We start from the raw sequence: 26,934 nt of genomic DNA, 5'->3' as shown, positions 1-26,934 counted from the left end.
TTGACAGATGCTCAGATACTTAACAAACTGTCCGTCTTTATAGAATCAGAAGGTTCACTACGGTGCTCACAAAAGTCTACCACTGATTTCTTTCCAAAGCCAGATATATCCAATCTATATCGTAGTGTCCTATTTACGTTACATGCTCTGTAGCACAACATAAACTATGTTCCTATTATACGAGCTAGCAAGGAGATTGTTCTAAAAATAAACTCGTATTCATTTATCGTACATGTGTCTGTGTTCATCATTTACGTCATAGGTCACCCTTGGAATAGTGATTACATTTGAACATCGCTGTCTTGTGATGAAGTGTAATCTGGTAGAAGTTTACCAACGTTTCAGATGACTTGCTGCTTCCAACATCACAGCGGTCCCAGCATGCAAACACCTCCGAAACGTCGGTCAATTTGTACCAGATTACACGGCGTTCATTCTTGCCTCCTTAAAAACATGAAATCAAACTGATCGTATTTGCTTTTTTAAAAAAGGAATCCAGCAAATTCTATCGATATCAGTTATAGGCCTAATAGTCTTTACCTTAATGGAATATAACATTCATGGCATCGTGCTGAAGACCATATTTCCACGCCATCTTACCAACAAGAACATTGTTATCTTTGTACCTAATGTCTCCTCCAATCATTGTTTTGCTAAATGTTACTGTATATACGTGTATAATGTTTAAAACAAAATAAGGATAATTTGAATAAAAATTTTCTTGGATATTATCCATCGTCTAGTAGATACAATATAAAACGTAAAACGACGTTTCGGAGATGGGGCTCTATCTCCGTCTACAGGTTCCTACTCAGTTGGGCCCACTGGACAGAGCTAATCCCTATCTCCGGACAAAGTAAAAAAGTGAAAGTCCCAGAATAAAAAGGCATCACCACACCATCCATCCGTTTGACGTGAAAGAATAAAATAGAAATAGTAGAAACTTAATTCGTTAAACATGAAAAAGCCAAATTAAAACAAAGACCCACATTAATAATAATAATAATAATAATAATAATAATAATAATAATGGATAATATCCAAGAAAATTTTTATTTAAATGACTCATCACCATCGTCAAGAACTTTTAAAATAAGGACAATGTTCATCTGTTACAAAAGGTAGTAATTTTCTTCACTTAGGCGTCAAATGGCTTAACCTACTAATGTTGTTCAGCAAGTCCATTAAAGTTTCAGACAAACATGTCTGTTGAAACCCGTCAGCGATATAATGTACCGACTTCGCTACCTGTGTGTCTAACGTGTTAGGCTCATTAACGAATGTCCCACTTTTAGGACATTTCCTCATATTTACCACCCAGTTTCAACAGTGCCATGATACACAAAATATGTGGAAGTAGTGCCCTCTTCAGCCTTTTTAATGTTACCAATGACTTTGCACCAGGTACCAGGAAGCCTGAGGGGAAGAGATCGCTGGGGAGACCTAGATGTAGATGGGAGGATAATCTCAGACGGGATCTATGGGAGATAGGAGTTGAAGGAGACTGGATTTTGTTGACCCAGGACAGGGTCCGGTGGAGGGCTTTGGTTAATTCGGTGATGAACCTTCGGGTTCGGTAAGCCATCTGGTTTGTTGGGTCCACTATTTGGGAAGCCTGAGGGGGAAGAGACCTCTGGGGAGACCTAGACGTAGATGGGAGGATAATCTCAGGCGGGATCTATGGTAGATAGGAGTTGAAGGAGACTGGATTCTGTTGGCCCAGGACAGGGTCCGGTGGAGGGTTTTGGTTAATTCGGTGATGAACCTTCGGGTTCCCTAAGCCATCTAGTTAGTTGTTTTGTATGGGTGCGAAACATGGTCTCTCTCTCTCTGGGGGGAGGAACGTGGATTGCAGGTGTTTGAGGAGGATATTTGGGCCTTAGAGAGAGGACGATGGGACATGGAGAAAACTGCATAATGACGAACTTAAAAATCTGCACTCCTCCCCCAATATTGTCAGGGTGATTAAGTCGAGAAGAATGAGATGGGCTGGGCATGTGGCACGCATGGATGGGACAAGAGGTGTGCACCAGGTACTGGTTGGGAAGCCTGAGGGGAAGAGACCGCTGGGGAGACCTAGATGTAGATGGGAGGATAATCTCAGACGGGATCTATGGGAGATAGGAGTTGAAGGAGACTGGATTTTGTTGGTCTGGTGGAGGGCTTTGGTTAATTCGGTGATGAACCTTCGGGTTCCGTATGCCATCTAGTTAGTTAGTTAGTTAAATGTGATCGCTGCTTCATGCACCGTGACATCTAAAGTACTTCTTGTAGCCGATAGACGCTCCAGTCATTGTATAATAATACAGACAACGAAACGTACATTTCTGACTCCACATCTAAATTCATGAGTCAATGAACCTTCGCTTGAACTTGACATATTATGCTGCTCGTTTGTTTCCGTAACATTCCTCAGGAGTAACAACATCCCTTACTATGGTCGCTCTGCACCCACATTGATGTGAACTTAGGGTCATGACAATTTACTGTGTGAAAAAAGAAAATTCTTCATAATGAGTACAGATGAAATGCATCAGTGTGGATGGAAGGCCAAGTTATCGTTGAATGTAGCCAGGGTCGTCCCTAGAACGGGCAAGGGGGATACCCGCTCTGGACCCCACTCTTGGCATTACGATATATACAATATTTGGTAGGAATCGTCTTCCTAAGCGCCGAAGAATTAAAAATACAAAATTAAGCCGAAGTTATATTTGTAAACTCGACAAGTCATTGTACAGTGTCCAGTGAATTCCTAGGCTCCAAGTGAATCATGTTTGGGAATTGATCTAAACAGATATTTGTAGAGATAGGGAGTATTTCTTGTACCTATCACGGATTTGGAATAAGAATGTGTGCAGACATCTTTAGTTAAGTCGGGTTCTTTGCTATAAATGTGTATTTATTTTTATTACGATATTACAAATATTTACAAAGTTACTGCAGTTATGAATCACAAATAATGATCACCCTCCTCTAGCGATAGCTCACACACTTAGCACTTGTCTCCGTCTCTACCACCGACTAGCTTGGTGGACCAAACAACTAATGAAAAAGCTAATCGCGGAGTCTTGCGCGCATGCTCGGCCACACAATTCCTGCGCAGGAAACACACAGCTAGAAATCACAAACGGTGTCTAGCTTATGCCAACGGGATTTTTGTCATGGCGGGAGTAATTGGCATGTTCAAATTTGGGACCACTGCTGTTGGGCGCCAAAGTTATTCTCAGTGATGCCAGCCCCTGATCGGTCGGCACAAATGCCTTCCAAGTTGTCTAACAACTTCAGCTACGCGTGGAAACTTTCAGTCGGTGTTCTGATGTGGTCGGTGAAGAATGGATTCCCAAAATCGTTGTGAATTTGCGTGTTACGAGTGTACAATGTTGCGGTAGTCAAACCGAAGATATTTAGATTGTAACGCTTGTAGTTTCCGGACATGGCTGCAAGCAGCGGGCCTCCAGATTGGACATGCACAATCCATCATAGGACGCACGAATAGCTTGTGGGGCATCCTGCTGCCACTGACGGACAGGCAGAGGGGCAAAGCACGTCCGAACTTTCGACTGTTTTCTTTTTTACCTTGCTGACGCTTGCCAACCAGGCCAATTCGAGTCTATGACAGCCGTGTCGTCCGCGTACTGTGCTAGCTTGACTTGGCGGAATGGTGCGGGTGTGTCGTTTACAAACAGACTGGACAGAAGATGGGAGACGAGTCCACCCTGGACCACACCAGGCCGCTTGCCACGAGGTGTGGATGTAGATGAATGGGAGGACATTTGCAACGTTTGGCAAAGAAGAAGTGAGGTTATGGTCAGTTTAGTTTGTAAAGGACCAAAACAATGTCGAAGCCTGTGGCCACATCCAAGAAAACCGCACCAGTTAGCCGCTTCTCATCAATTTCTTTTTTTACTCTTTGAACATAGCAGTTGCGTCGTGCAATGTCTCGACCAGAACTCGAATTGCTTGTCGCTCGTAAACTTTCCGGAGGGACTTTGTCAAGAATATCGGGAGTTTCATTGTTTGTGTAAGGAACCTTGGCTGGCGAGTTCGACCTAAATACCAAGCATAATTTTTTGTTGGCATGGTGTAATTTACTTTGAGATATCCTGCCATAAAACGGGGAATCCTCCGCTCAGGTACTCGATTAAGGGCCCTGTGACCGAAAGGTAGGCTGGTACGAACTTTATTGGTCTGGTCGTCATAACTAAAAGTAGCGGTAGATTCCAGGTGCTACAATAATGCTGTTTCGATCTTAAAATTAAATTTTTTGATCCTATGTTCATAGTACTGAATGTAACGGCATGATTTTACAACACTTTTTTTTATTACGTTGGTAAATTTTTACGTTCTGTATAGTGTTTTCGTATTACTTCGGCGTACATTCTGATAGAAAAATTCTAAAGCGATAAGTTAACATTTAAAATTGCACCAATTAAAATAGTATAGGCCTACTGTTGTTCCGTATTTATTTTCTTAATATTGTCAGCCGTCCGAGAAGTACGAGGTGCGATCGGAAAGTTTCAAGACTGTGTCAATAGAGGGCGAACCGGATGTAGTACGAGCTTTTGCCGCTAGGGGGTGCGGCCTACATTCATAGTGAATCAGTGTGCCAGCCGGCATCATCGAATTAGCATTTGTTTCTTAGTTACGGGCGTTTTGGTAGTGCATTACACCGACCCTCCTGCGATTTCGGAATGGCGTGTGCATCAAATTTTGCCAAAGACTCGCCAAAACGGCTACGGAAACCTATGAAATGCTAAAGCAAGCATTTGGGGAGTCCGCAATGGGTCGTGCACAAACTTTTGTGTGGCATTCACGTTTTAAAAATGGCCGAACCTCTGTCGATGATGACGAGCGTTCTGGACGACCACCTTCGAGCACAACGCCCGAAAATGTTACGAAGATCGACGTCGTACCATCAACGACTTGTGCGACATTGTTGGGATAGGCTATGGGACCTGTCAGCTGATTCTAAAGGAAGAACTCCACATGCGACGCATCCTGTCTGAGGACCAGAAGCAGAATCGACTTCTCGTTTGTCAGGAGCTCAAAGATCTTGCAAGAACCGACCCCAACTTCCTTTCTAAGCTCCGTGTGACTTCTTCCTCTTCCCAAAGATGAAAATTCAGCTAAAGGGAAGGAGATTTGAGACGATAGAAGAGATTCAGGCAGAATCGCAGATGGTGCTTGACAGGCTGACAAAGAAAGATTTCCAGGGATGCTTCCAGGCTTGGCAGCGACGCTGGGATCGTTGTGTTCACTCCCAGGGGAACTACTTCGAGGGTGATGGATGAATTTAATACCTGAGATAAGTGTACGGGTTTTTATACGCGCAGTCTGGAAACCTTTCGATCGCACCTCGTACAACTTACATTTTCATAATTTGTTCTCTTCACAAATATTATTATTAATAAAATCAAGGATAAGAGATGGTTGTGCATTCAGAACGCACGAGAGGTATAATATTATAAATGTTTACAAGATGCTGATGGGAAAACGTGAAGGCAAAAGACCAGCAGGGATAATTTGGTCTAGTCTGGACAATAATATTTTAAGTGACTTCCATGGAACGCAACATGAAGCTATGGACTGGATTCATCTGCATTGCCTGGATCATTTGAAACATGGTCTCTAGGGCGGAAATATTTAGTTGCGAAAATTTGTACGGATCTACCGTTTTCTGTTTCTGAAATAACGAATAGCCACTTACCAGTACCACGCCGTAATGGCGGGTTCCTGCTCATTTATGAGATCACATGTAGGCGGGAGATGCACAGATTTACCGTAATATTAAAGTCATTATTCCGCGTGCTTCAGCGTAGCAATACGGAGTCTTCCTACCCGGAAGACTTCACCTGTAAACAGTGCACAGACAATTTCCTGTCTCTTGAGAGATTTTGATCTCGGATCCCAAGCTCTTCAGATAGAGCATCGTATTACCCAGGGCTGTATGAACATTTCATAGCTCAAAAACACATCGTGGTATTATAAAAGCTCGTTTTAACACTCGCACATTGAAGATGCCTGAAGGGATAACATCCCACCAGCAGAAATAAACTCCTAGATTGAATAGTCTAGGCCTTCCGCAATGACAAGACTTCCGTCAGCGTAAACACACCCACGTCTTAGTTTTAAGGCAATGTTTACCTTCCAGCAATGCGTTTCGTACGCAGGAACGGTATAAATTAGCAAGGGACGATGTCTTGCGCTTGCGCAGGACTCCGCCCTTAGTTTCCTTTTTCTTCGTTTGTTTGGTGGGTCGCATTGGAGCCAAGGAAACCTGCTACAAGGACGGTCATGTCGCATCTTGCTTCAACATATTTCAACAATATTCTGCCGTCCTAAATTCGCGACCGCGCACATACAGAAGCATATATAGATTACGAAGCCGTGTAGTCTTGTATATGGCTACCAACGTATCGTAGGGACTTACCGCCTCCATATTCTGGATAGAAGTGAGTAAATTCCAAGTCGCTTCACGACTGACGACCAGTTAGCCCGTCTCGGTGTAGATCGCCTTTCGGGGCTCATGAACCTATTTTATGGTCGAGTTAACTGTTGCTATTCTAAGACATCGTCTGGAGTGGACGAGATAATAGGCCTGTTATATACCAATAATCGCGGTGTGTTGTTATTGTCTTTAATATACTAACGTATTAATTACATGCCTAGATTATTTTCAGCGCAAACAAGGTTTTATAGACACTCTTACATATCTTCTGTCAATCCGGGGTTTGTATAGTAGAGTAGGCCTATATTATTATTTTGGGGACACAGGGAGCATTTTGTACTGAACGAACAAAAATTCCATTTGCAAATAACATAAAATACCTCAAGTACTTCAAGAAAGATTACATGAAAAGGGAGCCCTAACGACTGAAGCGAAGGAAATCAAAAATTAAGTCTCTTCCTTATTCAGAACCAAAAGTTATTGAGCGCTGACATTAAACTAGGCTTCACCGTGTATAAAGTAATCAATAAATCCACCCGCCCCGCGTGGGGATTTGAGATATCTATCTTATATATTGGTTTATTTGTGATGCTGCCAGTAGCTCGGATTGTATAGCCCCGGATGAGAGGACTAATAAACGATAAATTGTAACAGACGTGGAAAAAGGTAGTCGTGGCCTATCACAAGGTATTATACCTACATTTGCCTGTGTGGACTGAGAATATCCGAAAATAGAATAACCGGTCTCCGGCTTAAGATTTGAAACCATAACCTACCAAATACGAAGCAGGAGTACCAACCACTCAGCAGCGATATTCAATGTGGCAACTATCGATAATATGAAATTGCAGAGACTGGGAAATATGGTTATCAGTAGGATTTGATGTTCTCACGGTGGCGAGAGTGAAGTTGGCTAACTTCTGGATTATAGCGCCGTGTAGCCTGGTAGGATTTTACCGACGTTTCAGAGGTACTTACTGCATCCATCATTAGGGCTATCGCTGATGGCTCTACAAACTAGAACACAGTCATCTCAAGGTTCTCCGCGGTTTGCATGCAGCTTCCAAAATTTCATACAATTTTATTATTTTATTACAGTTACGTAGACAGCAAGCAGAAGTCACACAAAACCATGAAACTGTAAATCTTCGGAAAGCAGGCCGAGGCGTCGACGTATCACATTCAAGAGGCTTTAAGTGGGCGGCGGTCAAGCTTAAGACCGCAACTAAGCTGATATTATAGCTGTTGCTAATTATGCAGTTCGTTACTTGCACATCGATAATTAACAACTTCTGAAAGTGTGTAAGCCATTTATTGTCTTTCTCTTATTGAAACAGTTAAATTAAACGTAAAGCTTAATCGCACATTTGTGTTCAGAAAAGAGAATTTAAGTAAGTAGGGGAAGCGATGCATTCTGACCTTGAGAGAATTCTTCAGGGTCTGAATACGACCTTCCCTCTCTTCTTTAGTGCTGTTCGTAGCATCGAGTGTTGCGGTTTACAACGGAAAGATGAAGAAGGAAGCAGTCGTCCATTATAAACGCTTTAAAGACTAGGAGGTGGTAAGCATCAGCCATGTTGCGGGATTTAACCAGACGCGATGCGGTTTCTGGGCGAGAGGAAGATGAAACGAATCAAGTCGATGACCTCAACTGAGTAAAGACCGTTCACAATAACTTGCCCCGCGATGCTTAGACGTTAACCTTTTGCAATTAAGTAACTAACCAGCTAATGAACTAGTTCCTAACCATCTTGTAATTGGAATCTAGGGTTACACTGATAATACCACAACAATAATATAACAGAGCTACATGCACAACCAATTACAACCTCGACTGCACTTCCCTTGCAATAACAGGGGGATAAGCGCGTTGTTGTGTAAGTAATATCTCTGATAAATAGGATTGTTACTGTATTTTAATATACAGAATGCGACAGAGGAACCTGATGAGTTTCAAAACGCGTTACGTTGGCAACGTCTGTGGTGGGGGTAGCGGAACCAAGGTCAGCGGCTAGCTCATCTCTCACTATTTCAGTAGCCATGGAGCAGTGTAGCGCGCAGCGATGTGCTATTGTTGTTGAAAAATTTCTAAAAAAAGTAGCGAATCCGTTACTAAAATTCACTTAAACAATTGTCAAGTTCCTCTGCCGCTCCCTGTACGACAGTTCTTTCCTTCCCAACTCATTCATAACATTTCTGTGGTTTATTGTTAGATGATACACATCACTAGTCGTTAAAGAGTTGATATAATGAAATATGACGGTAAAGCTCGTTGTCATACATTCCTCCGCCATATACGTATACTTGTGTGGTAATTCAGGACTTTTTCACGGAGGAGAAATGTGGTTGGGGAACTTGGGTTTTAAACCAATACACGTTATTTGAGTCTTCGCCATTTTTTTCAAATACTGTCTTTTATTACATCTGTGCCATCAGTTTAAAATAATGTCTTCATAAAATGTCAACACAGATGACTAAGGATTAGCATACAAACGAAACTGCTATTTAAAAGGCTGTCGATAAATTACATAACTAGTTTTTCGACAAAAGATAATTTTGTCTGAACCTAAGTTTCATCATTTTCGTTCCTACCTTTCCTTCATTTTATCATGTACTTCGTACATACTAAGCCATGAGCTAAATTACATTTCAGTGTGTAACCTCAGAACTAAAAACGGGAAACATATAGCAAAAGACAGATTATATCTTAAATATTCTTAACTGAAAATATTATGTGTTTTCACCATTCAAAAACATATTCATTGATGTGCAGTTTACTTAATGACAATGCACCAAATGTAGCATAAAATAAGACAAATATCAAGATGAAGTAAGATGAACTGGAAATGTACAGTCATTGACGTGATGAACTAGCCTAGCATTTACCATGTATACTAGGTTATGTTCTACAATATATATTTCAATGCTTACAATATTAATTAACTGGTAGAGGTAAACCTCGCTCAGCACTACAGGGACTTGTAGGGCTCGCGGAAAACTGCTCTGGCTAGATTTTAATATCTCTATTAAATGACTCGGTGACAAAGTCTGCGGTTGCATGATTCCTTGCTTAGCAGTTAAACAAGATTGAATTAAAATATTGTACTCACTTTCTACTTCTTCTAGTGCCCTCTGTATCTGAATAGCATGATCATTCAAGGCTAACATAGCAGTGTACGTATACTTTTCCCGTATCTCATCATTTTCCTGATTGATATGTTTTTTTATCTCTTTTAACCCTCTCTCTTAAATAAATTCATTCTTTTTACATCGTATAAGGTATCATTAACTGATTTCAAAGTTGACTTAACGACTACCATTTGTTCTCGTACCCAAAACTGCCACATGGGGTCACAAAGCCAATTTGTGTCCTTATATTCATCCCTGATCAGGATATTCCAATAGGCATACTCAATATCTAACAATGTGAAATACTTACTCCCTGCCATAAGAGAAAGATAACTTTTAATGTCTGGTTTCGGATATAAGGGTGTTTCTGTGACAATATTTAATCCTCTAAAATCAGTACAAAATCTATACTTAGGGGTTCCGTCTCGGCACCAGGACGACAGGAGCAGCCAAAGGTAAATGAGCAACGAGTGATTACGCCTTTCGCCAACATCTCACCCAGTTGGCGCTTCATTTCTTCCCTCGAAACGTAGGGTCCTCTATACGGATTCTTTCTACTTAATAGGACATTCCCTGTCCTAATCTCATGGCAACCTTGGTCGTTCTCATCAGCACACCACTCGGTTCCTTACAAAACAATCTAAATACCCATTAATAACTTGCAGAACCTCTATTTCTTCCTGCCTCAAATGCCCCATTTTCTCACTAAGTTTCCCTTTAATTCTTCTAACATCTGTGGGACTCCACCCACTTAACGCCTGTACTCTAGGCCCTGAAATCTCATCCTTCCCTTTGCCAAAGGACACAAATTCCCCAGTCATTCAGGTATACAGCACGGCGGGCTCTGCTACCCCCAATCTCACGTGCTTACTCAGCTCGTGTTCAATACCACAGCACACAATACTATCCAGTGTCGACAATGTTTCCCTTTATCATCATAACACTATTAGGCTGCCTCGCCTCTCCCATATCTATATTCACTTGGGCTGGATCCACCCTTCTCATTTACCTCTATAACACATCCACTCCCTCCGAGTGTAGACTTTGCTCATCACACGAGCTCCATATGCCCCTATCACTAGACCTTGAGACATTGGTGGGAGGATGACCGGGCCTAGAGTCACAACGTGGACTGAACCACGGTCGCATTTTGTTCTTTCGCCTCCGGGGTGATCAGGCCCGTCCTAGGCGCATGCCTTGCGACCAGGGCTGGTGTTGCAATAATGCGCAACAATCTGCCTCTTGCCCTGATAGTTTGAAACATGTCCTCCCTATGACTAGGGTGCTGGTCCGTAGGCCAACCTTTGCCTCCACATACCTCCTCAGTACGTCTACTCCTAGAATAACACTATCCTCTCCCTCCTATGGCGTTACTAAAGCTTCATGGGCAAAACATTCTTCCACACCTAAAACGTAATCCTCTAGGTTCCTAGGACCCTTAACTGATTACCCGTGATCCCATTTGCAACAATTCAAGTGGGTTCAACGACCTCTGCGGTGCTTACAGCTGCCTTCATAATACCTAAACTGCTCCTGGATCAATCAATACCTAATGCATATTACCCTCTCGTAGTGACCTCTCCTATTACAATCAAAACACTCAATTTTGCTCTTCCTCGGTCATATTCTTATACTTTTCTGAATTTTCCACCGTCACTACTAATCGCATAGCCTGCTAAATCGTGGCTGGCATCTAAAACTGGACCTATTGTCCCTCGACTCCTGAGTCCGTTAATATTCGCACCTTGGAGTCTGCGTTCTACCTCTGCTCTTTAATTTCGGCGGTCATTGCATACATCTTGCTTAGCATATCACTGTTAGAATTTTCCTTACCCTTCTTGTAAATTATGGTATATTAAAATTCTTCTAATTTGCATTTTAATTGCATAATTCTGGAACTTGGGTCGTTCATCTTGAATATCCATGTCAATGGCTTGTGATCTGTTACTATGGTAAACTTTCTACTCCATATGTACGGTCTAAACTGCTTACAGGCCCATACAATGGCTGTAAGTCCATTCTCAATTATTGAATAAGATCTTTCTGCCTTTGTTAACACGCGACTAGCGTAAACTACTGGCAAGTCCTTGCCGATTGTGCCCTGGCTAAGCACTCCTCCTATTCTGTCCATACTTGCGTCACAGGTCACTATAAACTCCTTTTGAAAGTCAGGATATTGTTGTATTGGTTCGTTACACAAAATGTACTTTAATGTCTCGAAAGCCTGCTATTGTTCGTTTCCCCATACATAAGGTACATTCTTACCCGTTAGCTTGTGTAGGGGTTTCGCAATTGGGCTGAAGTTTTGCACAAATTTTCTATAATAACCAGTAAAACCAAGAAAGGCTTTAAGCTGTCTTGTATTACTCGGAACTGGGAAGTTCATTACATTTCTTTTCACATGGCTTTACTCCTTCAGGTGTAATCTTGTGACCTAGATAGCAAACCTCCCTTATGAATTCACATTTGTCTGGTTGTAGGCGGTGGGAATGAACTCTTAAGTCTATCAAAAACTTCTATTAACATTTCATTGTGCTCTTCCAGTGTTGTTCCCCATATTACAATATCATCCAAATAGATTAATGCCTTGCTACCGACTAATCCACACAAAACGTTTGTCATGACACGTTGAAATGTGACGGGCGCCGAACAACTCTCGGGTCTGTACTACCCGTAACCATATGCGCATTGAACCCTGCATTTCTACTTGCTTCTGTATCGATCCCGCGTCCAGGATGTACTATTCTGTGGTTCATATCTCGGTTAGCAAACCTTGTTCCTCTAGAGAGCCCTTTAAATGCATTCAAATTACTTCCTATTACTCTGATGGCTACTTCTGGGCCCTTATTTTGTCTCTGCATTGTAAACCCTCTTTCTCTCGCTGATAAGATTGCTGAGTCTTCGTCTAATGCTGTATCTATACACGCTGACAGCATCGCGCTTTCACCTTTTGACCTGACAATTGTTTGAATCCTTTCATTCGCTGACCCTTGTACAAAACATGCCTTTGCCAAATGATTAATTAATCCCATTGCACCTGCTACCTCATCCTCTGCACAGATCCTATAAGCTGCTTCTCTTAATTCTGACTGCATCTTGTCAATCCTAGATGCTATGGACTCGTGCACACCGTTTGCTACTAAACATACGACAGCCATAACAGTCAAGTGTTCTTTTAATACCATAATTTTCCAGTAGTATTTGCTTAACTTCGTGCCAAGAGGATGAAAGATCCCTAACCAACAACTTACTCTGAGCTTCACCTGTAATTTTGGTTTTCACAAACTTTAACAGCAAACCGTGCTGTTCTGGCCTGACAAGTTCGAAAGCGGAAGATGCATTATCTATAAATTCCTTCAACTTTCGTCGATCACCATCAAAGGGTTGATTTATCAATTTTATTGCTTTGAAAACACTACAATATTGATCTACAGTGCTTCCTGCTATCTCTCCTACCTCTGCGCGAATCATGCTGAATAGATATAGTGGTCTGCTAACACCTGTAATGCACAATCAAGGTCTTATGCAACCGATCACGTAAATTTAAAAACGAAGTGGAAGGGGGGGGGTTTCTGAGCGTGGCTTGCCTTATGATGTGATGGCGTACAGCGGGGCTGTCTTGGTACTCAAAAGGGGGACTCCCGGCTGCAGCTTAGCGGAATTTGGCTGGGTCAACGGCGTCGGTCTGAGCGCGGCTGTGATTTGGCTATGTCCTTCTTGGTTTCTGCTGTGGTGCCCACCTCAGCTTCACCAGCTGGTGATCTCTTCACTCACCAGCAGCCCTCAAGGAAGCGACTCGTGCCATGCCCCGGAGGTCGCTTTAACCTCGAGCAGTGATGTCGGTCGATCCCAGTGATGTCTCGTTATCTCGCTGACTGGACACAAGGAAGACGGCAGCTGGAGCTGAAGTAACCCGACTCGCCTAGCCCCGGTTGGATTGGCCTTCCCAAATGGACCTTGTAGGATGATGGGAAATAAACTGCTGTCACTGAAGAAGATTGACTACGCTGCTGGTTTCCTGAAGATCTGTAGAAAACCTTGCAAATCCCACTTCTGACGCCAATTTTTGTCGTATCCCTGGTAGGGAATCGATGGGCCTTTGACTCCCCGCGTCATGATACGAACTGTAGATCTGCCGAGCGGATGCACTCTTATCTGGTGGCCTTGGAGCTATTGAGTAGGGCTGCATTTAAGGGTGAAAGCCCAAGAACAATCTTCAATCGACTACATAGATTCCTTTATTACTAAGATGAAGATGATGAAACAGCAATAGTAGATGTGCTAAGATGCCTGGATCCTTGACTGCCAAGACCAAATCATGAAGACCAGTGACTGTGACTGCCTCCGATAAAGTGTAAAGTGTGAAAGTGTTGTCCCACCAATACTAGTTTTTGAAGTGCATACAAAGGACCTCACATGAATTAATTACTAAAGAGTTCCCGGTTTTCGTCTGTTGACACTTCACTAATCCAATGTCTCCACACTTACAAATTCCATTACAGTCAAGCGTGGACAGACATACACCAGCAGAAGCGATGCTTTTAGCGATGGTCTGGCTTTTGCAGCAGTCACAGCAATACCAGCCATAAGGGTCCCACAGTAGAGGGCAGCATTGACATATATTGCCCAAGATCCTTATTGAAAGAATCTTCCAAGAGATTCTCAATAAGTGGTCTGGATGCGACACTTCCATTTCAAAATATAAAATTCAAAGTGATAGTCACAAAAAATTACCAACGGAAGAATATTTTAAAATATGTCGTCCTTCAGCGTTTACGGATTAGACCTCATAGACTGTTAGACTTCTATCATACTCGATACAAACACACCTTGTATTCTAAAGTTTATAAGCTGAAATGTGACATACGCGCACTTCATGCAAATAAATTTTTTGTCGTTACACATTTCCTAGAGTACATATCTGTCAGGTAGTGAGTGTTGGTCTGTGGCTGCCAAACCACATGGCGAGGTGCATTGAAAATTTACAAATCAGGAAGAATAATTAGAACGTGCGATTTTTATGGTACTGAAATTTAAAAATTGGCCATCCTCTTCAATACTGTTACTTTCTAGCCCACAGTTATTCTGTGGAGATCACATCGCTTATACCATAAATTAAACTCAAAATTTTGTGTTTAGCATTTCCAACTACTGCTTTTCAGAAACTCGGCACATACATAAAGAACTACAAATTAATACATCAAATGTATAAAATACATGAAAATTATTTTAGGTAAAATTCCAGATTAATTTTTTGTATTTCCCAATATCTATTTATGGTGGAATTTTGGATAATTTTTTTTTAGCTCAGCAGAAATACATTCACCATTCATTATAATTCTCCATGGACCTATTCTTCTAATTTAATAGATAGTAATTATAAGAGGAAAATATCTTAAACTTTTGCCGCTTAATGGTAGTACAGTATCCCACAGAGTACATTACACAGATATATCTATACATCTTCCCACAAGATACAGCTGGTTAGATTCACACATAGTTCTGCACAATAAATTACTCTTACTTAAAAAAGAAACTTTAACCCTTACACAATGCCCTCTCTTCCCCTATAGTACATCTTTCCAATAGATACATGTAATAATTGAAAATACAACTTCAACTCCAAACATTAAACTTGCAAGGCCCAAAATGGTTCTAATCGATCCAAAATATATTTCGTAAAATAAACATTCTTAACAGATATATATTAAATCTTGTCCGTCTAATCACAATAAATTCTTATTAAATATTAAAATATTACAATAATTAACATTTAAAATATTAAACGATGCTCTTTATTGAAATATTCGATTTACATTAGACCATCATTTTTCATGTTTCACGACATGTTTCAGTTCCTAAAAGAACCATCCTCAGGTGTATATAATTATATAAAGCTTCAAAACGATAAATAATTCAAATACAATTTTCATACATTATGCTAGCGTGCATTTTTATTAGATTTTTATCAGATATCAAATGATGTTCTTTTTCAGATTTTTATTCCATTTTTAATAACACACTCGATGTTGTTCTGTATATATACATCATGCTCAATGTGACTTTAGTGTGGGTGAACGTTTTGTTGTTTTTTTATATCAGTCTGTAATGTAAATAACATAAAGGTTAAATGAATATTAGTAAAATAGAAAACAAATTAATATATATTGAAGATAATTTTTGAAACATACCAGATATGGTGTAGAGGAGTTACATCTGTCTGGAAGTATTGCCGTGTTTTGACTGAACTGTGTTTGTTGTGGATTGCGGTTGTCTTGTAGGGATGGCAAGTGAAAGGAGGTTGTTGGAGGTGGAGTTAAGTATTTGAAGGGAATTGAAGATGGGATTATTGAGATAAATATTATTGTCATTCAAGCAAACATTTTGTTTGAATGCTTGTTGTATATGATATTTTTCTATCGTGTCTCTGTGTTTCTTATTGTACACTATTTTTAAGATGTCCATTGTATCTGTTATCGTGCTATATGCATGTCCAGTGTTTAGAATGTGTTTGGCATATGCTGAATTATCCTTATTATGTTTTATTGCTGCAATGTGTTCTTTATACCTATTTGTGAATGTACGTCCAGTTTGACCAATATAAGTTAATGGGCATTCTTTACATTTTAGTTTGTAAATTATATCATATTGTTGATATTGTTTCTAATATTATTCTTAAAAGAAGTTGTGAGTGATTACATTTTATTTTAATTTAATTCGCAAACTACCACCAGAGGATGTATAAGAACTTTTTTCTACTGTATTTTCTAAATCAGAAGGTCACGGACATTCACTGCCCTCACAGAAAAAATGATTTGTTAAAGGTGGATTGAAAATCGTAGTTGAGAAAGTGTTGGTGCATAAATAAGTGATGATCAGTACTTCTTGTTAGTTCAGATATTTTGTGCACATGCAACATTAACTTCACATTCTGGTGAATTATACACACACAATGTGTGTACCACTCGCATCTGCCATAATACAGTTTCTGAGTCACAAGGATGCAAACATTGAAAAACCATCTTCGACACCTGAATGTTAATTTTTAAAATGAGAGCATAACTCTTTCAAACTGCAAAACTGTTTCTGTTCGTGTATTTTGGCACCACTGATTTCTATTGATATTTAATATTATTTTTACAAGGCATTACTTTACTCACTTTATTACTGGCCTGGCTTGGGATTTGGTAAAGACAATGCTTTGGTCCATTTTTTGCTCTACTAATCATACAGTTAGAAGCACTTGGAAAAACTTCTTGAACTTTCCAAATTCTTGTTTTCATAGCCAAAGGTCATGACTATCAGAATCGCCATAATACTGAAACACAAAAAATCAGTTTAGAATTTAAAAGGAACTATACATATTGAATAATACTCTACATGAAATGCCTCAGCTGGTAGTGCATGTTAAAAAGTAATCATTTTTTCATAAGAAGTAATAATAGTTATCATCACTGGCATATAATTTATCAACACTCACACAATTAAATTTTCAGAAATTAAATAAACATGTATGTAATACCTTCTTAACTCATATCCTGTAATTATGTACTTTTAAATGTTCAAAGGGTAAGATGATTTATTACCCGGACAAGAAAAATCAAATGACAAGTATTTGCTAGCACTTGAAAACACATCATAAGACCTGAACTAGTAACAGGTAACTGTTTGGTTAGTGTGCTCACCACTGGACCCAAGGTTCACGGGTTCAAACCCAGCCAAGGTAGTTGGATTTCTAAGAGCGATAAAAATCCGTAGCACAACTTCCTTCAGAAGGGAAGTAAGGCTGGCAGTCCATCCCATGTCATAGATTTAAGTACGTAAGTAAAGCGTCCCGCTACATGCCTATGCAGGCACTTGGGGTGAGCGGAAGTATAGCTCCTATTCTTTCTTGACCTCGGCACTAGATGGGGGTAAGTGGTCAGCAGCACGCCCGGTCGTGCTTTACCCCCAGGAAAGGATCCCGGTACCCATTGGACAGGAGGATGGGTAGGCCCCAGAGCTGGTCTGGACACAGAGGCTAGAGGAAAAATCCTCTGCCCGTCAGGGATCGAACCCCGATCGCCCAGCCCGTAGCTAGTCACTATTCTGGCTGAGCTATCCCGGCTCATATGTCATAGATTTATGGCTTGTAAAAGAACCTTACGAGCAAGACCGAGACATTTCACATGCAAAATTCAGTGGTCATTTCTCTACTAGATGGCTCTAGCAGACAAATCAGGATTGAGTAGAAATTGTGCAGGCATTAGGCTTGTCACTCACTACTCAAAATGCACTTCAAGACTAAGTAACCTCTAAAAAAAGAGGCGGCCAAGACCCACAAGAAGAAGAAGTATGAGCCAACTAAAACTGTTAATTTCTGTAGAAAGTTGTTAATGAGAACTGAAGTACAATATAACCAACAAATCCAAAACCGGTGGTAGGGCCACAACACTGCTTTTGTTTTTGCAGTGTGGAGAATCTCTCTTCTCCTCTCCAGTAACAGTGTTAGTATTACTAGGGTAACTGAGTTGCCAGTGTTCACACTGGACTGTTTACACCATATTCTGTATGCCTTTCAATCACATTTACAGTATTATGACAAGTTCTGTACCTTTGGCTTTGTATACAACTATACACCATGTCACATAATTATCTTCACAACTTTAACACTTAATAACCAAATAATGAGATGAGATATCACAATGCAGTTTTTTGAATATGAAAGAGTAACTTTCAAAGTTTTTTCCCTTACTTTTATCTTACAAACGCTTGTGCAGCACCCCGTGTATCGTTGAACGTGGTAAATTTACTTGCCTGGTGTCGGTACGAATGGACTTGCTAGGGCTATGAACGAACGCCTGATGAACGCATTAAGTATCCTTCGCACTTGTGCTTGGCCGGCCAGCACCCTTTTGATGCAGGACACTGCCGGTTTCCATAAACTTCCGGTGCCAGTTATAAATTGTTGGTCTTGATGGTGGTTTTCTTCCATATGTAGTCCGGAAATTTCGTTGGACCTGTGTAGCTGATCTGGTCTCTATGAACCAGGAAACACACTGCGCCATTTCCTGTGGAGTAGCCATTTTCAGTAAGTGTGATGTCACCTGCAAGTAAACGTAAGAGAAAACTTTGAGAGTTACTCTTTCATATGCAAAAAACCGCATTGTGATATCTCATCTCATTATGTAGTTATTAAGTGTTAAAGTTGTAAAGATAATTATGGGACACAGTGTATAAAGTACCATTAAGCATTATAATTGCATCTGATACACTTCCATGGAATTGTTTCCATCAGCTATACAACAAATCCCTGGATTTTTCAGCTTTAAAATAATGTACATCAATTCAAAAATTCTTCAAACATTGACAAATGAAACTTACTTTGGTAAAAAAAAAACCCAACTGCAGTGACTTGGGGGGGGGGGGGGGGGGAAAGAGGAGTTAGTTGGGTTCTTACTTGGGATCACCAGTGTAAAAGTTTACATTGAAAATCCAGAGTTACAGAAAATTAACATACTTCTGGAAGAGGCATTCATTTGAAAATTGAAAACAATACACAGAATAAGCTGCATACAGTAACAGGATAACATTTAAAGAAGTCTGGTTTTTTGTTACAGATCCACTCATATGTTTACTGTTTGACAAGGTAGTGGTCTCTTCTTAATGAAAGTGTGTTCCGCACACTTTGAGTTACCAACACACAAGGACCAAACACTTTTGTTTGTAGGAAGGAAGTCATGTACTACACAAATACAGGTGTGTAACTAGAAACAAAATGTATCAAAATGTTTTGCATGCCTAGCAGTCACACCATAAAGCTACCATACCTGAAATGGGGCAGTTACATCATATACAAACATTTTGATGTTTCCAAAATGTTCATCATTATGAAAATGCAGTTGAAACTTAATTTTTAAATTCAAGTTCTTCCCCATAATTTTCCTCCCACCTTGACAAGTAATACAAAATTAATAATTACAAGTACGTTTAATTCTGATATCACTACTTACTTTGCCTTTAATCTTACTTTCAAGAGTGGAGACTACATTTTCTGTTGAGGTTGAGCTGGATGAACAGTAGCTTTTAGAAGGAGAGCCTTTGCCTGAACTTACCTGCAGAGAAGAAGAGAAATTTTCTATTACGAGCATCAGCTGTTTTGGCTGTGAGCTGCTGTATAGTTAACTATTCCAATGTTTGGTTCCCTACCGTGCATTAAAGCTGTAATAGGTCAACATGTGGCCAAACCCTTTGACTGCTAGGTGATGATTAATTTTCATTGTTCCTTCTGATTAATTTCAATTACTTTATTAAGAATCCTACATAATCAGCTAAATTACAGTTAATACAACATATTAATGATTCCTACTAAGCTGCCACCTAGATTTATGAAGATAAATTTGTCATAGCAATTAATAACATAAGGGTCAATCTTCTTTGTCAGCAACAACTAACTACCATGTTATAAGGCCCCAAGATTCCCAGTTGACAAGTATAGAGAGTTGTACAGCTCATGCAACACTAATAATAACTGTTGGACAACCATCATTTTGTAAAGATGAAAGTTCTGATCGAAATGCAGAATTCTCCTCACACTTCGATCCGTAATGCGCAGAGCAGCAGCATGTCTCAACGCCGAACGACGAGGGCTTCTCCCTATCGCCTGTCTAACGGCCTCGATGTTTTCCGGTGTGCGGACTGTCCTTACCCCTCCGGGCGGTTTCCTTTTCAATGCAGAACCGGTGGCTCTAAAGTTTTCTACCCACAATAATATGGTGTTTCGAGTAGGAACTCTCCCGTGTCGCCCGACATTAAAATGCAATCTAAACGCTCGTTGCATTTTAACAACTGAATCACCACTTTTAAAAAAATTCTCTATAACAAACGCACGGTGAGCTGCATTTCACTGCTCCATGAAATGCCTGCAGTTTTAACCAATCCAAAAACATCAGATTCCTCTGCCGGACCCTGTACAATACAAAACAGACATATTTGCCGATTTCCGAAACCTGAAGAATTTCAATCTTTGATAGTCATCCGATTTGCAGCCACAGGAGATGCACGAATCACAACACAATCATGTAAAAAGAGTAACACTTCGTGTTTAAAATTAAACCATAAACTTATGGCAACAAGAAATCAGAACTAATCTTCCTATTAAATTATCAGAACACAACCAAATTCCATTACCCTCTTTCAACACAACACCAACAAATGTAACCGTCCACGCTCAAATACACAGCTGCTTCCTGATTGGTTCCGTCGAGTAAGCTAGGTTCTTGCGACTGGCGACATCTGACGTGAGCGGCTTGTACCAGCTTGTACTTCGTGTCTATTTTGACGAAGTAACTAGGGATAATTAGTTCCGGATAAACGTCACTAGAGTTTGGTGCTTCCATCAAACAGATACTTTTCTCCAATATTCGTAATTTTAAGCTGGTACTTGTGCTGCAAGACAAGTACTAAGGTTGTTGTAATATGTGTGTTGACTGTGGAGCAATCTGTGCACGTGTCTTGGACTCCAGTGTGGAAGTGTATGTATCGTTGGAGATGTATGTTATACGTCAAAAGTTCTATGTAGGGTTTTTGAAGAATAAATTGCACATGTTGTTAATTGTTATACTATTGACGGTCAGAGCTGTATTGGCACGTGCATACATGGTGCATGTTACAGAAGAAACTAATTTTTGCCTTTGGGTGTGACACGCCGTGTGAGAATATAATTAATGCCAGAAGTTTCGAAGACTGTATCGGCCTCCATCATCAGGCTTCATATTCTGAGCGTCCGTTTTATTTATACATTTTTCACACGTATAGGCCATGGTGGCTTTTATCTTTGAGAGGTCATCAACGGAGTAACTGTGGGCGAAGTCAAGCGAAGAGCTGTCACCAGTCTGTGTTACTTATCCCATGTAGTCTGAGAAGCTGGTTCTCTTTCTGTTATTTTTTATGTGTCTCAGTCATTCCTGTATTTGAGTGTCCATGTAGACAAACCATATCAGTTTTTAAACTTGATTAATCCTGGCTACATATGGAAGGCAGTATTAATTGCCTTTCATGAGAAAATATTTTGTGTTGGACATAGACAATGACTGCTGTATTTTTATCAGTATCTTGCCTGTCCTAGCGGTCTTCTGTAGATTAGTAGAAGCTTCACATATGTATGATGACTTCCCAGTAGCAGTATCAAAACGCGAGCTGTGTATCATTAATACTTAAGCATGCACAGTGAAAACAAATGTCATACTCTCCACACCATACAGTTGTGTGTTCACCATAAAATTCTTTTCACACACAGTACACAAACCTTTACTTTGGCCATGAGGGTCAAGAGAGGTATATTACACAGGGAAGGGTGTAAACAACAGAGCTGGAGCATATGTAGAAATATGTCCACTTGCTCTGAGAACTTGTGAAAGAATAATAATTATAGTGATGAATTAATGATGATGATGATGTTTGTATTTAATTTCAGGTTTGAAGCAGAAATAAAAGTTTCCTTGTAAAAGCAGGAATATTAGAACATCTAATAAAACTGATCTCTGCAAGTGTACAAGATGGATAGCAAAGGCAGTGCTGAATTGTTGAACTCTGAGACAAATCACTCAAAACATGCGAGTTCTGATTCCTTGGCTTCAGATTCCAAGTCCAGCTCACTTAATTCCAAGTTAGGCCAAGAGTCAGTAAGTACTGTGATGATTAACACTCTATAGCTGAGGTTCCCAAACTTTTATACCTTGTGCCCCCCTTAAAACATTTCATAAATTTAATGCCTCCCTTCCAGAACCAGTGCAAGCAAACAGATTTGACATAAAATTTAGCTATGGTATATATATTTTTATAATTTAGTATATATTATTCAATGCATTTAATTTAAAAAAACTGTAATAAAATATATGCTTCGTACCTGGATTAGTGAGATGGATGTGGTTGCTTCTGCGAACATATCTTATCATACTGAGGTTGGAGTTTTGTAATGACCGCTCTAAGGTCATTTTCCAGGTTCATCATAGAACAGTACTTTGTTTTGATGGCTGCCACTGCTGAACTGCCTCAATCAAGCGAAGGATGTTAAAAATGTTTCTCCATATTTCATTAAAAATAGGTTTTCATACAAACAACACCCCCCCCCCCCCAGAAAACCACTCGCGCCACCCCCCGGGGGGGGGCCACACTTTGGGAACCTCTGCTCTATAGCATGTTTTTTTAGAATCAGATTTATTATTTACAAGCATCTGATTTGTTTAGCAGTTGAAGAAATTGAGTGTTTTATATGTGTTTGAACACAATCCTGATTCACTTATTACTTATTATTGTGCAAGCATATTGTTGTATGGAGTGTTGTCTTTCTTTTTTTAGTCAATCATGACCTAATTAATTCAAGACTGAACAAACCAAAGGTTTGGAGTTTAGATACAAAGTTTTATATTAATGTGGGTTTAAATGTGTGTTACAAAGAGTTGTCTTATTTTACATCTGAATTATTAATTTAATTTGAATTTTTAAATTTTGAAAATGCATAGTAATAGAATGGTGAAAAGGGTCGGTCCCCCATCTTGGGGTTTGGCACACAGGTTAACAACCTCTGACCATAAAATCTTGCATTTGAAATGTTACACAGGGCTTCAAGACTTGAACATGTGACCATGCTAATGAACCTTGAAGTTCCATAGAAGATGGGAATTTATTGACCAGCTTTTTGAAAAGGACTCTGCTCCATGGAGTTGTTAACCCTTTTCCAGCCATAATGCCATAATACACTCAATACTTTAAAACTCTGCTCTGGTCTAAATGTTTTAAGAATGCTTTTATTTGTATGCTGTAGTTAACAGTCTAAAAAACAGCAACAAGCTCAAGCAGTGTTGAAATAAACAGAAATGGTGAAGGGCTAAAATGCCTATCACAGTAAATTCCTCAAGGGATTGTATTCAGGTACACATTATCAGGAAGTGTCATACGTAGTTCATCAGTATCAACCATTGACTCATGACTTAGACAAACAAATCACATCTTTAAAAATGCAGTTTTGCTGTTTGTCTTCTCATCTATCTGTACTCACTCTGGCTGAACAAATTGGTTTAAATTTGACAGAGGACTCAGACAGAATTTAAATGCTGTTCACAAATGACTGAAGCAGTGGACTGAGGTGTAAATGTACCTGGTCATGCAGTAACATTTTAAAACTTATCAGCGATGTGTTTCATAGCTGTTGAGGGAACGCTATACTTGTCAACTGGAAATCCTGCGGCCTTATAACATGGTAGTTAGTTGTTGCTGACAAAGAAGATAGACCCTTATGTTATTAATTGCTATGTCAAATTTATCTTCATAAATCTAGGTGGCAGCTTAGTAGGAATCATTAATATGTTATATTAACTGTAATTTAGCTGATTATGTAGGATTCTTAATAAAGTAATTGAAATTAATCAGAAGGAACAATGAAAATTAATCATCACCTAGCAGTCAAGGGGATTGGCCACGTGTTGACCCATTACAGTTTTAATGTACGGTAGAGAACCAAACATTGGAAGAGTTAACTATACAGCAGCTCACAGCCAGAACAGCTGATGCTCGTAATAGAAAATTTCTCTTCTTCTCTGCAGGTAAGTTCAGGCAAAGGCTCTCCTTCTAAAAGCTACTGTTCATCCAGCTCAACCTCAACAGAAAATGTAGTCTCCACTCTTGAAAGTAAGATTAAAGGCAAAGTAAGTAGAGATATCAGAATTAAACGTACTTGTAATTATTAATTTTGTATTACTTGTCAAGGTGGGAGGAAAATTATGGGGAAGAACTTGAATTAAAAAATTAAGTTTTAACTGCATTTTCATAATGATGAACATTTTGGAAACATCAAAATGTTTGTATATGATGTGACTGCCCCATGTCCGGTATGGTAGCTTTATGGAGTGACTGCCAGGCATGCAAAACATTTTGATACATTTTGTTTCTAGTTAGGGTCATTAAACAGTACTTGCTGAGAGCCATACTTTAGTAAAAGTATACTTTATTATTACATTGAAATATATAATCGTAAAATAGTTGCATTGAAACTTATTTCCTGGTACTGTTTCTTTTTGGAAATCCACTGTAACCAGATATAGTGTCCATATCACAAAACTGTATCAAAAAAAGGCCTGTTTTAATCTTTAAAAAAGGAAGTCACTAGTCAAATTTAAGGATCAAGGTTAATCTGTATTCTGTAGGCTGTGATGTAATGGGACCGTTCATGGCTATCAGCATTATTAATTTATAACAGTCCTTGTCTAGTACTGAATCCATTCAAGATCTGAATGTAGTTTTATTTAATAAATTCCTAACAATTTTTCAGTTTGTTTCAGTAGCACATGATGCGCCTTTACTTTCTTAAACCTTATATCTTAATTGCGTCATGCTTGTGTTCTTCAATACAATAATTTTATTCACCGTCTTTACACAAGCTTATAGATTGTTAAAATCACATAAAATTATAACATTTCAACATTTGATATTGTTACATTTTAAAATGACGACATGTTTCGATGTTCATTCCATCATCGTCAGGTCTATCAATCAAAATTAAAAACTGTTGCATCTGCTGCTCTGAGTTGCAGTCTACCGTTCCGTAATATCGGACACGCACCTCACACACAACCCGATTTAAGGCATCCAGGCGCAGCCTTCAAAATTAAATGGAAGAAGCCTGGAGGTTAAACAAATAAAATCTAACGGGTAGAACAAAATCAGTATACGCAGAGCAGCAGATGCAACAGTTTTTAATTTTGATTGATAGACCTGACGATGATGGAATGAACATCGAAACATGTCGTCATTTTAAAATGTAACAATATCAAATGTTGAAATGTTATAATTTTATGTGATTTTAACAATCTATAAGCTTGTGTAAAGACGGTGAATAAAATTATTGTATTTCTTAAACCTGTATCATCATCCTTATTCTTTTTCTGAAGCACAGTTGTTAGGCATTGTTCCTTCTGATCATTGTTATTTTATATTCTGATCATGACCAATTAACGGACTATTCCACAAAGATTTTAGAAGTGTGAAGCACTTGTACTTGGTTAATTTAATCTTGTAATTTCAGAATCTGGTCATATATTTTCCATTGTCCAATACTAAATAATATCAATAAAATCCACGACATCTCTGAAATGTCATGAATTTTATTGATTTTATTTAGTATTGAAGGATGGATAATATCCAGTAAACTGTTTACTTCAACAATGCACCATCATCACAAACTTTTAGAATTGAGCTGGTTGCATGTGTTGGAAATCACACAGTTGTTTTAAATTGTAGGATTATTAAAGCTATAATAAATTCAGTATACTGTGATAACATGAGGTGAAGCAATTTAAGTTCTGCAAATATTGAGTATTGAAACACTGACACCTATGTGTGCATATGTCGTCACCTTAATAGGAACTGGTGAACAAAGTATGAAAAGTATGATGTAGAACAGACCTGCACAACTTGAAATTACGTGCGGGTTAAAATGTAAATGATGGAAATGCTTTGGGCCGCATTCTTGTATGTCATGTATGATAATTACATTAGTTAAAAATATGTGAACATAATGCATTAATTATGTTCAATAAATACATTTATGTGTTATATTAATTATGGTGTTAACTCAATTTAAATATACCAGTGCATTATTTTAATATTTCAATTTGTAAGAGTGCAAATTCAGTAATTAACAAGTTGTTATTAATTCTTTGGTTATTAGAAAGTACAACTTTTATGATAGGACTGGTAACTTTCAAGAATGTAGGTAAGAAAATAAAGAATATCAGGTTTTATTATAATTGATTAATTTTGAAAGAAATGGTGACCGACAAGCTTGTTGTCTGTCACATGACATCAGTGGTTTGAAACTTCTACAGATCATTAGATAGGCCTACCCGTAGCTATGTCAGAAGATTACTAGTTTACAGTTTGAACAGTATTACCTCAGAACGTACTGTGGTGGCCACTACTGTGGGTATTAATGCTATGACATTTAAAGGAAAGCACTATCAGAAATAAAATTTGTATCATTACAATTTTGTTTACTTTTAATTATCTAATCCATAAGTATCTCATAATTATGATGCAGGGTCTTCCTTGTAAAAGTGATAAGTTACCCAGCTGGCCAATGAATCCAATGATTTTAATGAACCAAAAATTCATTAATATGATTACTAAAACCTGCCATTGAACCCTGTCCTAAGCCAATTCCTTTTCTTGTTTTTTTGTATGGTTTTCTTTCTTTTGTCAGTTTTACTCAGTTACTGGACTGACTACCACAGTTTGTCTTATGAAAGAGAAGAAAGATAGTAAAACTCTCGAAATGTATATGAACTTTCATCTGTTATTAGTCTAAAATATTAAAGAATTTG

General features: G+C 39.1%; 2 protein-coding genes and 1 non-coding gene across 13 annotated transcripts in view; 1 reads left to right on the top strand and 2 right to left on the bottom strand.

Moving 5' to 3' along the window:
* mtm (phosphatidylinositol-3-phosphate phosphatase) overlaps nt 1-26,934 on the top strand; it is an 87,863-nt gene that overhangs the window by 44,849 nt on the left and 16,080 nt on the right. Inside the window, exons 1-3 of one of the 6 annotated variants that reach the window (XM_087340256.1) lie at nt 19,184-19,315; nt 22,032-22,239; nt 24,160-24,261. In XM_087340256.1, coding sequence (XP_087196382.1) covers nt 22,114-22,239; nt 24,160-24,261 — 228 coding nt within the window. In that variant the 5' untranslated portion in view covers nt 19,184-19,315; nt 22,032-22,113. Of the gene's footprint in view, nt 1-19,176; nt 19,316-20,880; nt 21,109-22,031; nt 22,240-24,159; nt 24,262-26,934 lie in introns of those variants that run through there. The other 5 variants (XM_022066851.2, XM_022066854.2, XM_022066853.2 and 2 more) reach the window with 5 other exon arrangements.
* Nucleotides 8,842-20,834, bottom strand: LOC110831165 (uncharacterized). 6 transcript variants are annotated; one of them, XM_087340260.1, is made up of 5 exons: nt 20,151-20,813; nt 19,570-19,671; nt 18,374-18,663; nt 16,738-16,895; nt 8,842-13,603 (listed from the first exon to the last, which is right to left on the bottom strand). In XM_087340260.1, the coding sequence occupies exons 1-3, from the start codon at nt 20,394-20,396 to the stop codon at nt 18,430-18,432; spliced, it is 582 nt and encodes a 193-aa protein (XP_087196386.1). In that variant the 5' UTR covers nt 20,397-20,813; the 3' UTR covers nt 8,842-13,603; nt 16,738-16,895; nt 18,374-18,429. The 6 variants fall into 6 exon arrangements, 5 of the variants coding, with proteins under 5 accessions (XP_087196386.1, XP_087196384.1, XP_087196385.1 ...); XM_087340258.1 differs by lacking the exon at nt 8,842-13,603 and having other exon boundaries at nt 15,350-16,895; nt 20,151-20,524; nt 20,747-20,814; XM_087340259.1 differs by lacking the exon at nt 8,842-13,603 and adding an exon at nt 15,350-15,680.
* Nucleotides 16,962-17,039, bottom strand: LOC147871163 (small nucleolar RNA Z195/SNORD33/SNORD32 family). The gene has a single exon (XR_015532769.1). It is a non-coding gene; the product is annotated as a small nucleolar RNA Z195/SNORD33/SNORD32 family (small nucleolar RNA).

This window comes from Zootermopsis nevadensis, unplaced genomic scaffold, assembly GCF_977971745.1.
Source record: "Zootermopsis nevadensis isolate Lab colony 2312 unplaced genomic scaffold, Znev_1.0 Znev_ptg000061l, whole genome shotgun sequence".
Classification (NCBI taxonomy): domain Eukaryota; kingdom Metazoa; phylum Arthropoda; class Insecta; order Blattodea; family Termopsidae; genus Zootermopsis; species Zootermopsis nevadensis.
This window is presented reverse-complemented; position numbering and strand designations above follow the sequence as displayed.

Coding starts and splice junctions, on each gene's coding strand:
- LOC110831165 (XM_087340258.1), bottom strand. CDS start 20,396: ATGCAACGAGCGTTTAGATTGCATTTTAATGTCGGGCGACACGGGAGA. Junction 19,672..20,150: donor TGCGCATTACGGATCGAAGT/GTGAGGAGAATT, acceptor TCTTCTCTGCAG/GTAAGTTCAGGCAAAGGCTC. Junction 18,664..19,569: donor AAAGTAAGATTAAAGGCAAA/GTAAGTAGTGAT, acceptor GTTTACTTGCAG/GTGACATCACACTTACTGAA.